This window comes from Triturus cristatus, chromosome 11 (assembly GCF_964204655.1).
Source record: "Triturus cristatus chromosome 11, aTriCri1.1, whole genome shotgun sequence".
NCBI lineage: Eukaryota > Metazoa > Chordata > Amphibia > Caudata > Salamandridae > Triturus > Triturus cristatus.
Genome location: NC_140594.1, coordinates 993,778,386 through 993,790,634, shown reverse-complemented (window position 1 = coordinate 993,790,634; position 12,249 = coordinate 993,778,386). Strand labels below are relative to the sequence as shown.

At 45.0% G+C, this 12,249-nt stretch overlaps 1 protein-coding gene across 1 annotated transcript in view; it reads left to right on the top strand.

The window, feature by feature from the left end:
• WWTR1 (WW domain containing transcription regulator 1) overlaps positions 1 to 12,249 on the top strand; it is a 193,811-nt gene that overhangs the window by 165,989 nt on the left and 15,573 nt on the right. Inside the window, exon 4 of the mRNA XM_085635082.1 lies at positions 11,305 to 11,438. Within this exon, the coding sequence (XP_085491208.1) occupies positions 11,305 to 11,438 (134 nt within the window). The remainder of the gene's footprint in view (positions 1 to 11,304; positions 11,439 to 12,249) is intronic.

Here is a 12,249-nt window from a genome sequence, read left to right as displayed (position 1 = left end):
CAGTATGTGCGCTACACAAAACCTTCTCTGTTTTATTAAACTAGAATGTTGTTCATGTATAATAGAAGGCCACCCTAAAAGTGCACATAACTGACTTCCCTCTTAGCTCACTATTGGCATTGTTGTGAGTGTGAGGAAGTATGTCTGTTTCTAAATTCATATTTGAAGACTATTACTTAAAAAAAGACTTCTCAATGCACTGATCTAATCTGATATTTTAAGGTAAAATGGTTCTACATGTTAATGAAATATACTTTTTGAAGAAACCTTATCATATTTTTACACTTTTGATGCAAATTACTTTGAAAATAAGTGTTCTTAAAGTTAACTGGTGCAGGACAACCTAGTTACTTCTTTCTTTAGCTTCTATCAACCTTTAATAAAGGCTTGCCTGTAAATTTTCTGCAAGGAACGGAAGTTTAACATTTAGTCTTGTGGTAAAAGGAAGGTTTAGATTAGAATACGTTTCGTTTTCAACAAAGGAAAAGTTTTTTAGAAACAGGTCGTTCGGGTTGCTTTGTAAATGTCGCCAGGATGTGACCCTTCCCTGTTGCAAAATAGGGAGCAGTTCAAGCCAATTATGTCTTGCATCAGAACGTCTCACGCAAATGCGTCATCGACAATCTTGATGAGACGTCCAGAACTCCACATCCTTGCTACAGCCATCGACAGGTGTTCTTTCTGATTTTCTTTTTTATGCACTATCGGCCACCATGATTGGCCTGTTAAAGTGTCTTCAAGCTAACTGCTTTGAAACAACGTCATAAGATTTTGAACCGTTTTGGTACCGCCTGCATTTTTCAAATCGATTATGTTTTGGTATGGCAAACCACGCTCATGCCAGCGTTAGTGGCATTGTGAACACTGGATAAATGCTGCGTTTTTCCGCTTTAGTTAGATTTTTTTTCCCAGTGAATACTTTCGGTTCCCCCCCACCTAGCCATTAAGACGTTCCGGCCGCCCCTACTTCTGTCTCTATCTCACAGATAGTTTATCACTTCATTATTAGACTGCAGTGACATCTGGTGGCGCAAATGAATAATTACAGAACCCAACGAACACTTCACTAGACCACATTTACTTAAATATATCTAGGGAAACTGTTTGAAAAGCAAGTGATATAAACCGAATCAAGGGTGTAGGCGATACACAATTTCTGGGAAAGGGTGTGGGCGTGGTGTTACCGAGAGCCCTGGGAGAGTCGAACTAGGGCTCTGGCTTGGCTCGAAGGGCCAAAGCACGAGCGGAGTCATCAAAAGATGTAAATCAGGCAACACATGTATTGAAAAAAATGATAACAAATTTAAAATCAAAAATGTGTTTAACTTTTCAGGGTCTCAAGTATAGATAAGATTATATCACGGAATTGAGTGACGTTTATTGAAATAAAATGTTGATGAACATGAAACATTCAAGAATAGCCCCATGTCTTGGTGACGTTGCCTCAAGTTACCCAAAATGTGTAATTTCTGTGTTTGCCATGTACTCTGTTTACATAGTGTATATGGTTATTAAATGTGAAGCACAATTAGAAAATTGGAATGTTGTGAGCTCCTTTGAAGACAATGGAGTGCTTTGGGCTTCTAAAGGCTGGTAGAAGCTCAGAGCATCAACATTCCAATGGTTGTTCGCAGCAACAGAACAAAGGCCTCACGGAGCCCGAGGGGACCTTTAATGGTTGGTGGAGCACGCTATGGCGGGCTCTAAGGCTATATTAGAACATTGGAATGGTGAGCGCTCCATTGAAGACAGTGGAGCAGCAGCGGCCTATATGAACCGGTATAGAGCTGCTACTCTCAACAATTTCAGTGTCCTGATACACAGCATCTGCCTTTCTCTTTTCCCTACCTCTCGAAGATGTATTAATTAGGCAGAGGAAAAAGAAAGGCTGATGCCGTGCAGGAGGACACATGTTGCCTTCACCCTTCCCTCCTCCTGTAGCTCAGTTGTACTACGGCTTCAGATGGAGTTAGGGGTGAATGCTGCTCAGTTCGTAGGTCTCTCTGGCATTGCTGAACTACATAAAGCAGTTCAGCCAAGACGGGGAGAAACGGGGGCTGACTTCAGCCCCTTTTCACAGCTCTTGCTGTGAATGTTCAAAAGCTAACAGTTGTGGCCCTGCACGTGGCTGTTGGCTGTAGAACAAGACCTGTGAACAAAGGCCTCAAGGAGCCCAAGGGAATTTCGATCCCCTTGGGTTCCGTGCAGCCTTTGTTTTAGCAATTCGAACATTCTGCCCTAATGGGTCAGAATGTTCCAATAGCTATATCGCCCACCGTAGCTGGGCTATACCGGCCATTAAAGACCCGCAAACAAACACTAGAGTGGGCCTTTAATGGCCAATATAGCCCGCTACGGCGGGCTATAAAGCTATATTATATAAGGCATATACAAGCGAGGTTTTTGTAGAATGCATATTCTGTATTTTAGTTCTCTCAAACTGGATGGTTTAGGAAAATGCTACATAATGCAATAAGGTGATGGACTATGAATCACACCATACGGTTTAGTGGCTAAGCCAGGTTATGAGTATAGGTCTTCATATAGTACAGTATTAGTGCTAGTCTATGAAGTTCAATAAATACATTTATCACACCCTAAATCAAAACTGACAATGTACACACTATACATGTGCATCATCCTATGATTTAGAGGTGTGCTTTTCAGTTTGTCTTTAGAGTCTGTGGAAAGAATCCAGACACTAAAGCTATGTGTAAGATCCCGGCCAATAGGATACGGCAGGTGGTGGGACGACTGGTTTATGACAATTACTATTGACTCAACCCCTGTGCCTGAGCATGGCAATAGTTATTTGTAGACTTGCAAACATTCTGCATTCAGTTATGCATAGTGAGGAAGAGCTTTGTCTGCTGGCAGTGCATCTAGAAAAGGTTTTTCCGCTTTAGTTAGATTTTTTTTCCCAGTGAATACTTTCGGTTCCCCCCCACCTAGCCATTAAGACGTTCCGGCTGCCCCTACTTCTGTCTCTATCTCACAGATAGTTTATCACTTCATTATTAGACTGCAGTGACATCTGGTGGCGCAAATGAATAATTACAGAACCCAACGAACACTTAACTAGACCACATTTACTTAAATATATCTAGGGAAACTGTTTGAAAAGCAAGTGATATAAACCGAATCAAGGGTGTAGGCGATACACAATTTCTGGGAAAGGGTGTGGGCGTGGTGTTACCGAGAGCCGTGGGAGAGTTGAACTAGGGCTCTGGCTTGGCTCGAAGGGCCAAAGCACGAGCGGAGTCATCAAAAGATGTAAATCAGGCAACACATGTATTGAAAAAAATGATAACAAATTTAAAATCAAAAATGTGTTTAACTTTTCAGGGTCTCAAGTATAGATAAGATTATATCACGGAATTGAGTGACGTTTATTGAAATAAAATGTTGATGAACATGAAACATTCAAGAATAGCCCCATGTCTTGGTGACGTTGCCTCAAGTTACCCAAAATGTGTAATTTCTGTGTTTGCCATGTACTCTGTTTACATAGTGTATATGGTTATTAAATGTGAAGCACAATTAGAAAATTGGAATGTTGCGAGCTCCTTTGAAGACAATGGAGTGCTTTGGGCTTCTAAAGGCTGGTAGAAGCTCGGAGCATCAACATTCCAATGGTTGTTCGCAGCAACAGAACAAAGGCCTCACGGAGCCCGAGGGGATTCCAACCCCCTTGGGCTCCATGAGGCCTTTGTCTTACAAATTAGAACATTCTGCCCTCTAGGGGTGGAATGTTCTAATAGCCTTAGCCTGTGTAGCTGACTCTACTGGCCATTAAGGCCTGTGCACTTATTAAAGGCCCTTGCCTTCAGCGCGGACCTTTAATGGTTGGTAGAGCACGCTATGGCGGGCTCTAAGGCTATATTAGAACATTGGAATGGTGAGCGCTCCATTGAAGTCAGTGGAGCAGCAGCGGCCTATATGAACCGGTATAGAGCCGCTACTCTCAACAATCTCAGTGTCCTGATACACAGCATCTGCCTTTCTCTTTTCCCTACCTCTCGAAGATGTATTAATTAGGCAGAGGAAAAAGAAAGGCTGATGACGTGCAGGAGGACACATGTTGCCTTCACCCTTCCCTCCTCCTGTAGCTCAGTTGTACTACGGCTTCAGATGGAGTTAGGGGTGAATGCTGCTCAGTTTGTAGGTCTCTCTGGCATTGCTGAACTACAAAAAGCAGTTCAGCCAAGACGGGGAGAACCGGGGGCTGACTTCAGCCCCTTTTCACAGCTCTTGCTGTGAATGTTCAAAAGCTAACAGTTGTGGCCCTGCACGTGGCTGTTGACTGTAGAACAAGACCTGTGAACAAAGGCCTCAAGGAGCCCAAGGGAATTTCGATCCCCTTGGGTTCCGTGCAGCCTTTGTTTTAGCAATTAGAACATTCTGCCCTAATGGGTCAGAATGTTCCAATAGCTATATCGCCCACCGTAGCTGGGCTATACCGGTCATTAAAGACCCGCAAACAAACACTAGAGTGGGCCTTTAATGGCCGATATAGCCCGCTACGGCGGGCTATAAAGCTATATTATATAAGGCATATACAAGCGAGGTTTTTGTAGAGTGCAGATTCTGTATTTTTGTTCCCTCAAACTGGATGGTTTAGGAAAATGCTACATAATGCAATAAGGTGATGGACTATGAATCACACCATACGGTTTAGTGGCTAAGCCAGGTTATGAGTATAGGTCTTCATATAGTACAGTTTAGAGACTGTAAGATCACATCCTTTTCACTTCCGTTTAACAGTAAAAGTCAGTGCTTTGTATTCAGTTATTCAATCATTCTTTTTAAATTAGTGCTAGTCTATGAAGTTCAATAAATACATTTATCACACCCTAAATCAAACTGACAATGTACACACTATACATGTGCATCATCCTATGATTTAGAGGTGTGCTTTTCAGTTTGTCTTTAGAGTCTGTGGAAAGAATCCAGACACTAAAGCTATGTGTAAGATCCCGGCCAATAGGATACGGCAGGTGGTGGGACGACTGGTTTATGACAATCACTGTTGACTCAACCCCTGAGCCGGAGCATGGCAATAGTTATTTGTAGACTTGCAAACATTCTGCATTCAGTTATGCATAGTGAGGAAGAGCTTTGTCTGCTGGCAGTGCATCTAGAAAAGGTTTTTGATACATTAACTCAGGCATGTTTGCTGGAGATTCTGTGGCCGATGGGATTTGGTCCAGTATTCTGAGTCTTGGTCTGCTTTCTGTGTATCTGCAGATAACAAGTTTATTTCCTGGCAAGTTCTGCTCAAGCTTTCACCCTTTTGAGATTGATAAATTGAGTACTTTTGAATAAGGTGATATAACATCTGCTTTATAAAGTGCTTAAAAACAGCACAACAGTCTTATTATGAGGTACATAGCTTGTGTTTGGATTAGAGATCAAACCCTCCAGGATTTCGTGATTTGCAAAAAAAATGTAAAATCCGCAGTTTTGTAAAAAGCACATGCTTTTTACAAAACTGCCTGCGTAATTTAAAGAATGCGACGACTGGGCCAATAGGAGGCAGGCAAGGTGTTGTTTGTTTATTTACTATTCACCTGCCTGCTGTTTCCCATTCTTCGTCACCGGGAAAAGACGCAAGAGAAACCTATACGTTGAGGACCAGCACACCAAGATCCTGTAGGTTATTCCTGTCCTGGTGTCCTACAGCAGTGCGGCTCCATAGCCTCACTCGGGGCACCTAGAAATAGAAAGGTGTAGTGTATGAGGGCAGAATGGGATCAGGGGGAAGTGGGGTGGCAAAAAAAGATTTTAAAAAACAGCCCTGGCGGGCAATTAATTTTTTTTTAATCTAGACCCCAAAGCCCATGGGGCACGCAGCAGGCCCAGGGAGGGCATTTTTGTATGCAGTTTCGGGCCCAGGGGACATTTTTTAAAATAATCTTTTGGGCTCCCCACCCACAGGGCATGCGGCAGGCCCAGGAGGCACTATTTGTTAATTAAATGTAGGGCCTACCACCCATGGGGCAGGTGGCGGGCCCAGGGGTCATTTTTGTTAATCCAGTTTTGAACACACAGCGGGCCCAGGGGAGCATCTTTTAAATTAAGTTTTGGCCCAGGGGTGCAAATCTGGGTCTTGCTACCCATGGGGCACGGGGGGCATTTTTTTAGCAGTTTCGGGCCTTGCCACCCCGGGGTACTGAAAAAATAGCATGATAAAGTGTTGCAAAATTTGCATATTTGTGCTGCAAAATTTGCTAATTCATGCTGTAATGTCCTGGGGTGTCTGAAAGATGCAAAAGTGATATTCATACAGTCTTTCTCAGTTGTTTTTCTCAGTTGTAGTGCACTGCTCTTAATAGTAGGCTCTGATACATTAACTGAGGGACAACACTTGGTCTACTGTGTCAGCAGGATTTGCTTGCCCTTCATCAGCCTTAGAGATTCATTCTACATCTTTTTAATATCGTGCAGGCTTGGCTGCAATGCAAATGTTTATTTGTCCACAGTGAACGCGCTTCTATCACATGTATTTATTCAAATTATATAATCAGTTGCTTTCTGTCCCATAATGAGAGAAGGGTGGTTGTTTTGCTGCACATTCAGTGACCGCGCGTCACCAAGTGCTTGATTAAATGGGGTGTGTGGGACATTTTAGTTTTGCTGTATGCTGTCCATTATTCGCCATCTAGTGGTTGGGTCTGGAATTGTCTCACTGTTCTATAGGTCTCGCCTGAGCCAGCGTGCATTCGCTACTCTGCGAGACGTTTAGTAAGGGCTTTAAACTTTGGAACACACGCTCGTGCGTGTGCTTTTGTTTTCTTCACCCGCTATTGGCCTTTGCATGCGTCTTTCTAAGAAAGATAGCACGCAATTGGCCAATTGCGGGTGCATGTCCCACCTTCTTTCTCTTGTGGCCTAGGGTCCGCGGGAGCGAGCATGAGCCCCATATGTTTCCAATTATCGTGCCGCGTCTCGCGGTCGCGTTAATTGGAAACATATGGGCAAACGCGCGCTTTCACTTTTGCTCGAGCACAACTTCCGGGCTAGTTATAAGTGCACTGACATTTACAAACTACGCAAGCGCTTTTCCAAAGCACACTTTTTGAAGCGGTGCCAAGATTATGTGAAATTTCTTTATTCCTTTAAACGTGCCCTTCAGACGCATTACACTTCAAAGGCGGCTAATGTATGCTGTCGGTTTTGGCGGCTGCTGCTCGGCCAGGCCTTTGTGTGCACGGTTTTGTGGTGTGAAAAAGCACCGTGGCACCCCCCCTCACTACTTGACTGTGAGCGAGCTTTAAGCCAACCCCAGCTCTTCACTGGGCTGCCTAGAAAGTTAATTCCCACCCAGTGTGATCACGTGACGTGCCCTCGTACCCCCCTCTTAAGTCCCCCTTAGGTACTTATTGTAAGCGTTATTTTTGTACAACTAAAGCTCTGGGTATATATGACGAATACTACTAAGGGTGTTAGGTAGTAGTGGCTCATTAATTATCGTGCTGCCGGGTGTGAAGTGGACCCTGAATGTGTAAGCCCGGCCAGCCTGTTTGATCAGCGCTGCCCTCTAAGGGCAGATGGGCCTTTGTTGTCTGCGGCCTCCTGTCACGCGGATGTGGATTGGGAGCCGGCCCGGTCTGCGGCGGGGTGGGATGCCGAGGGAGGCGGCGTGCGGCATGGAGCGGGGCACTGACTGGTTTGATGTACATAGGTACCGTACGATGGTGTGTAGGATGGCAAGAGTCCACTGGACGTTCCATTTCGGGAGTGGCAGCAGGGCAAGGGGAGCACGCAAGGCGTGGATGGTTACAGGCGGCCCTGCAGGAGAGCAGCACGGGACATGGCCCCAGGAAAAGTGGGCACATCCAGCATGGAGGACAAAGCCACCATTGCCAAAGGGGCACTCGTAGATGCAGCTTAAAACGGGAGGGGTGTCACGAGCAGCAGGTAGCACAGCCGTTCCTTACGTGGATTGAGCAACAGAACGGGAAGGTCAAAAGCAGGGTTCTCTGGCATCTTAAATGGATTCCCGTAGCAGGGCATAAGACTACAAAGAACAGGGCGGTGTGGTGTAGGTGAATGTGTGTGGCAGATATGACGTCAGCGGGAGCTTTGCACTGGCAGTTTATAGGGTGACCAGGCGTCCCGGATTTGCCGGGTCAGTCACAGTTTTTCAACAGCTGTCTCCACAGATTTGGCAAATTTGGGTCATGTCCCGGTTTTTATAGAGGGTCAACTTAAAACAATGGGAGCCTTTTATTAGGTGTTCCCAAATCAGGGCTAGTTAGCAGCTGTTATAAGTTAGCAATTTAATTAACAGGTATGATGCTGGTTTTGAACATAACACTTTATTTATGTTCTTAGTGCCTCTTCTGTGTTAATGAGGGTTGTCATTCTTTACCACTTTGTTGATGTAAAATTGATGTCGTTCTTCTATTTTTGGGAAATGTCCGGGTGTTTGGGTCACATGGTCTAGCAGTGTAGCGTGCCATGATTGAATGTTAACTACAACCGCGCCTCGCTTTCCCGTCAAAGAACAGCTCATCCCATTTTCTACCCAGCTCGCCCCTAGGACAATGAAGTGCTTATTGTTGGTTGAACAGGATAATTACATCGGAAGCCACGTCAAGCTAGCACTTGAATGTAGCACGAATTGAAGAGATCCAGCCATTCGTGTCAGATCAACTAGGCGGAATCTCGGTTTAACAAGTAGCAACCCTAAAATATTTCCAGGTTCTTCGTTCACTAATATGCCATTGGCATCGCTAACAAGGTGGTATTTTCACACACAAAAATTGCTTCGTAACATTACTTCCTAAGTTAAATGAATTACTTTTATAGATGTCGGATGGATGAAAGGCTGAGGTGGCCCTGTCGAGCTACACATCCTGTGCATTGAAGATTTTAAATAGCCCCCTCGCCCTTCATGGGCTTTTTGTTGAAAGTCTTTACTCGGCTGCAGAAAGTATTTCCCGTTTACCGCTGTTTATGAACGGTTTCATGCCACTTGTGTATGAAACAGGAAGGGATCTAAGCAACATTAGGCCCCTAGGTCTACTGCAGTGGGGCTGCCAGTTAAAGTGCGAATAGAGTGTTCTCTCTGTTCATCCGATTGAAACTCGCCTTTCAGTCAACAAATAAAAACAAACAATGCAGGGATTAATTCATCGAAGATTGAATCGTTTATATGGGGCAAACTTCGGATTTGCTTGAGCATTTTACACAACTGTTTAATTTCACACATAAGGGAGAAGAATGCGGTATACAGCCAGGAAGCACGACCTCCTCTCCCAGTCCTACGTTTCACGCATAGCTAAATTGTCTTGTATTGTAATTGAATTTATATAGCGCACACAACCCTTGACGTGGCACTGAAGCGCTTATTGTGTGACCCTGGGTGCATCATTATTTCCGCGCGTCTTGGTTCCTTTTCCTCCCGGCACCACTGTAGACTTAAGTGTAACATTAGCAGGTGCCGCGAGGTCCCTGTGCCTCACCCGGGGCAGTGTGCTTGCATCATGGACCGCTAAGCACCAGGTCCCAGGAGCACATTGTCTTGTGACTGGTGAGAATGACCCCTGTGTCCTCGGGGTCGAGTCTCGAGCGCCCCTGGACAGCAGCACCCCTCCCAGGCTGTGAAATGTAAAGCTGCACGTGCAGGTCGGTGTAAGTCGGGGAGGAAGCAGCCTACTGGTGCCCCAGCCTGAGTCTGCCATTTGCATTCAATTGTCACTCGTCTTCCTCTGTGGGTTTTACATTTCCCCACTTCGGGGCATGTCTGAGGAGTCGGACTCTATTGTATGGAGAAGAGAAGCAGTCCAGACTCCTGTAAATGTCTTAGGGTGATTCAGAGAAGTATAAACCATACAAATTCAACATGCCACACACATTTTTTGTGTTTTTACCACCTACAATGCTTTGTTGCTATCAGTCATTGGGCTTCTGTGCTCAATGCGGCCCCTCTACAACAGATTCACTGCCTTCGCCAACAGTCGGACCACATACAACAGAGGCGTAATCATCAGCAATGCAGGAGGTGCAGTGGCACCGGGCCCCACTGCACCATCAATATGTGTTTTTTTACTGATGTGTTTTTTTACTGTTAAGTCAGCAGATGGGGGTCCAATTCCTTATTAGAATGGGGCCCATCACGCAACGCGACTGATACAACAGAGTAGGCCATCAAGTAATGGTTTATTTATATTAATGCAATGCACGTAGTTGCACTTCTGAAATTGTAAAAATCCAGTCCGATCACAGTCCCGTTAAAGTTAAGGAGCCAGTCATTCATGAATTGTTTTATACTGTTACCGCCAATAAACGGTGTCAGCAGCAGGAACGCGTACATTTCATACAGAGGTGAAATATTCTGTGCGGTTGGGCTTTAGCATCCATGATGGATTGGGACGCAGCCGGCTGGGGTTCTGAGCGGCATTGCGAGCTCCCCGCCCTGTCCACAGTGCTTTAAATAGGCTGGTACTGTCAGGTACTGAGTCCCTGCACTTCTCTATTTTGAGAGGGACAGTACCGACCCTTCTCAGCAGAGGTCCAATACTTTTAATTGGAGAGTTCCGATACTTCTCAGAAGCAAGTAGGCAGTGGCGGCTCGCATAGGGCGTGCTGCGGGGCGTGCTGTGGGGCGGGGGAGGGGCTGGGTGCGAGGGTAGTAAACTCAGACATATGATGGAACGGAGGAACGTAATAATTACTTTCCTCCGTTCCGTCTTATTTCTGAGTTTACTACCCACCTGCCCCTCCCCCGCCCACCCCGCCTCACTGCCCTCGCAGCATGCCCTATGCGAGCCGCCACTGCAAGCAGGTACTCTGATATGGGGTACCTGCACTGCTATTTTTTCATTTCAAGCATTGTGATTTATGTCCCGCTCCCCCATAACAATTCTTTTTTAAAACAAACAATCATGAGAACAGGCAAGAAGAAGTTGCCAGGAGTACAAATACAAAACAACTAGAAGACATTTTTTATGTTAAAATGTTTTTTTAATCAGGTTTTTCAATTGTATATAATGTCGTCTTCATTTGTATAAAGGTAACAAAAATGCTTAACACTTTTTATTATAACTTTTCAACATAATGCACAGCAGCCACAATGCTATACAACATAGCCAAAAGTTCTGGCTAAACACATAAGGTCCCAAAGGCGAGACGTATTGGCTATGCCAATGCTTGTTATTTGGGTGCGTTTGGGAGACTGCTCCTGCTCCAGGCCCATTCTCACACATGTGCCACCTCAGAGTGTGATTTTTGATGCTGGCTGCACAGGAAGTGTTTGAATAACCTTGCCTTTTCCTGTGCTATATTTGCTCCATATAGGAAGCAGCCTTATGTCGACAACTTCCCATGGAGTCTGAGAACATGGCACCTGTGCAGACAGCTGTGAACACATCTGCCCTGCCACAGGACTTGAGGACAATATCAAACAACGGAACAGACCCTTTCCTGAACAGGTAATGAACATACCGTTTCAAATCTTGTTATATGTTGTTCTGTGGAAAGGAAATAACAACTAATATGATTTCCCTTTTATTCTACAAACAGAAAAACGCACTGAATGATAACAATTTTTAACTAAATTTTTCCCCGTTTCATATGAATTCCATGACTATACAAGCCTAACAGCAGTCACTTTTTTATATTTGTGTCTATGGCTCTTCTGACCTTCAGGAGGAAATAGCGCTATGAGTAGCACTAAAGGGGGGGGATGTGGTGGGGCAGAGGAAGTGGCAGTCGCGTCCGGTGCTGGTAAGCGCGGTGGAGCAGGGCGTGGTGCGACGGAGTGGGGAAGTGGACAAATGACAGAATAGGTTTTACTTATTTAATTTGACCTATTCCGTCGTCTATCAACTCCCCCACTCTGCCCGCACCGCCCACCACGCTTACCTGCGCCGGCCGCCGCTGGTCAGTGGGTGTCAGTTTCTTGGCACCCAAGCTTAAGCCAACATGAATTCCTGTAGCCCCTAATTACCAGCATGTACAGCACTCCACTGCCTTGTGCCCAGGTTTGCACTAAAGAAATACCACATACATACACATCAGCATGAGAGGAGATTCTACAATTCACTGGTAAAAACACTGATCGATTTTTGAACTACGAGTGTAATAAATGTTAGGGTAATCCAAGTCAGTGGTTTAGTTCCTGTTAATATTTGACAAGTTTTACTTAATCGTGCATGCGCTAAGAGTGTTAGGTATTTTCAGGACGTTGTTGTCTTTGTATATTTTCCATGTAGCATGTCACTCTTGTATAGTGCTTTGTCT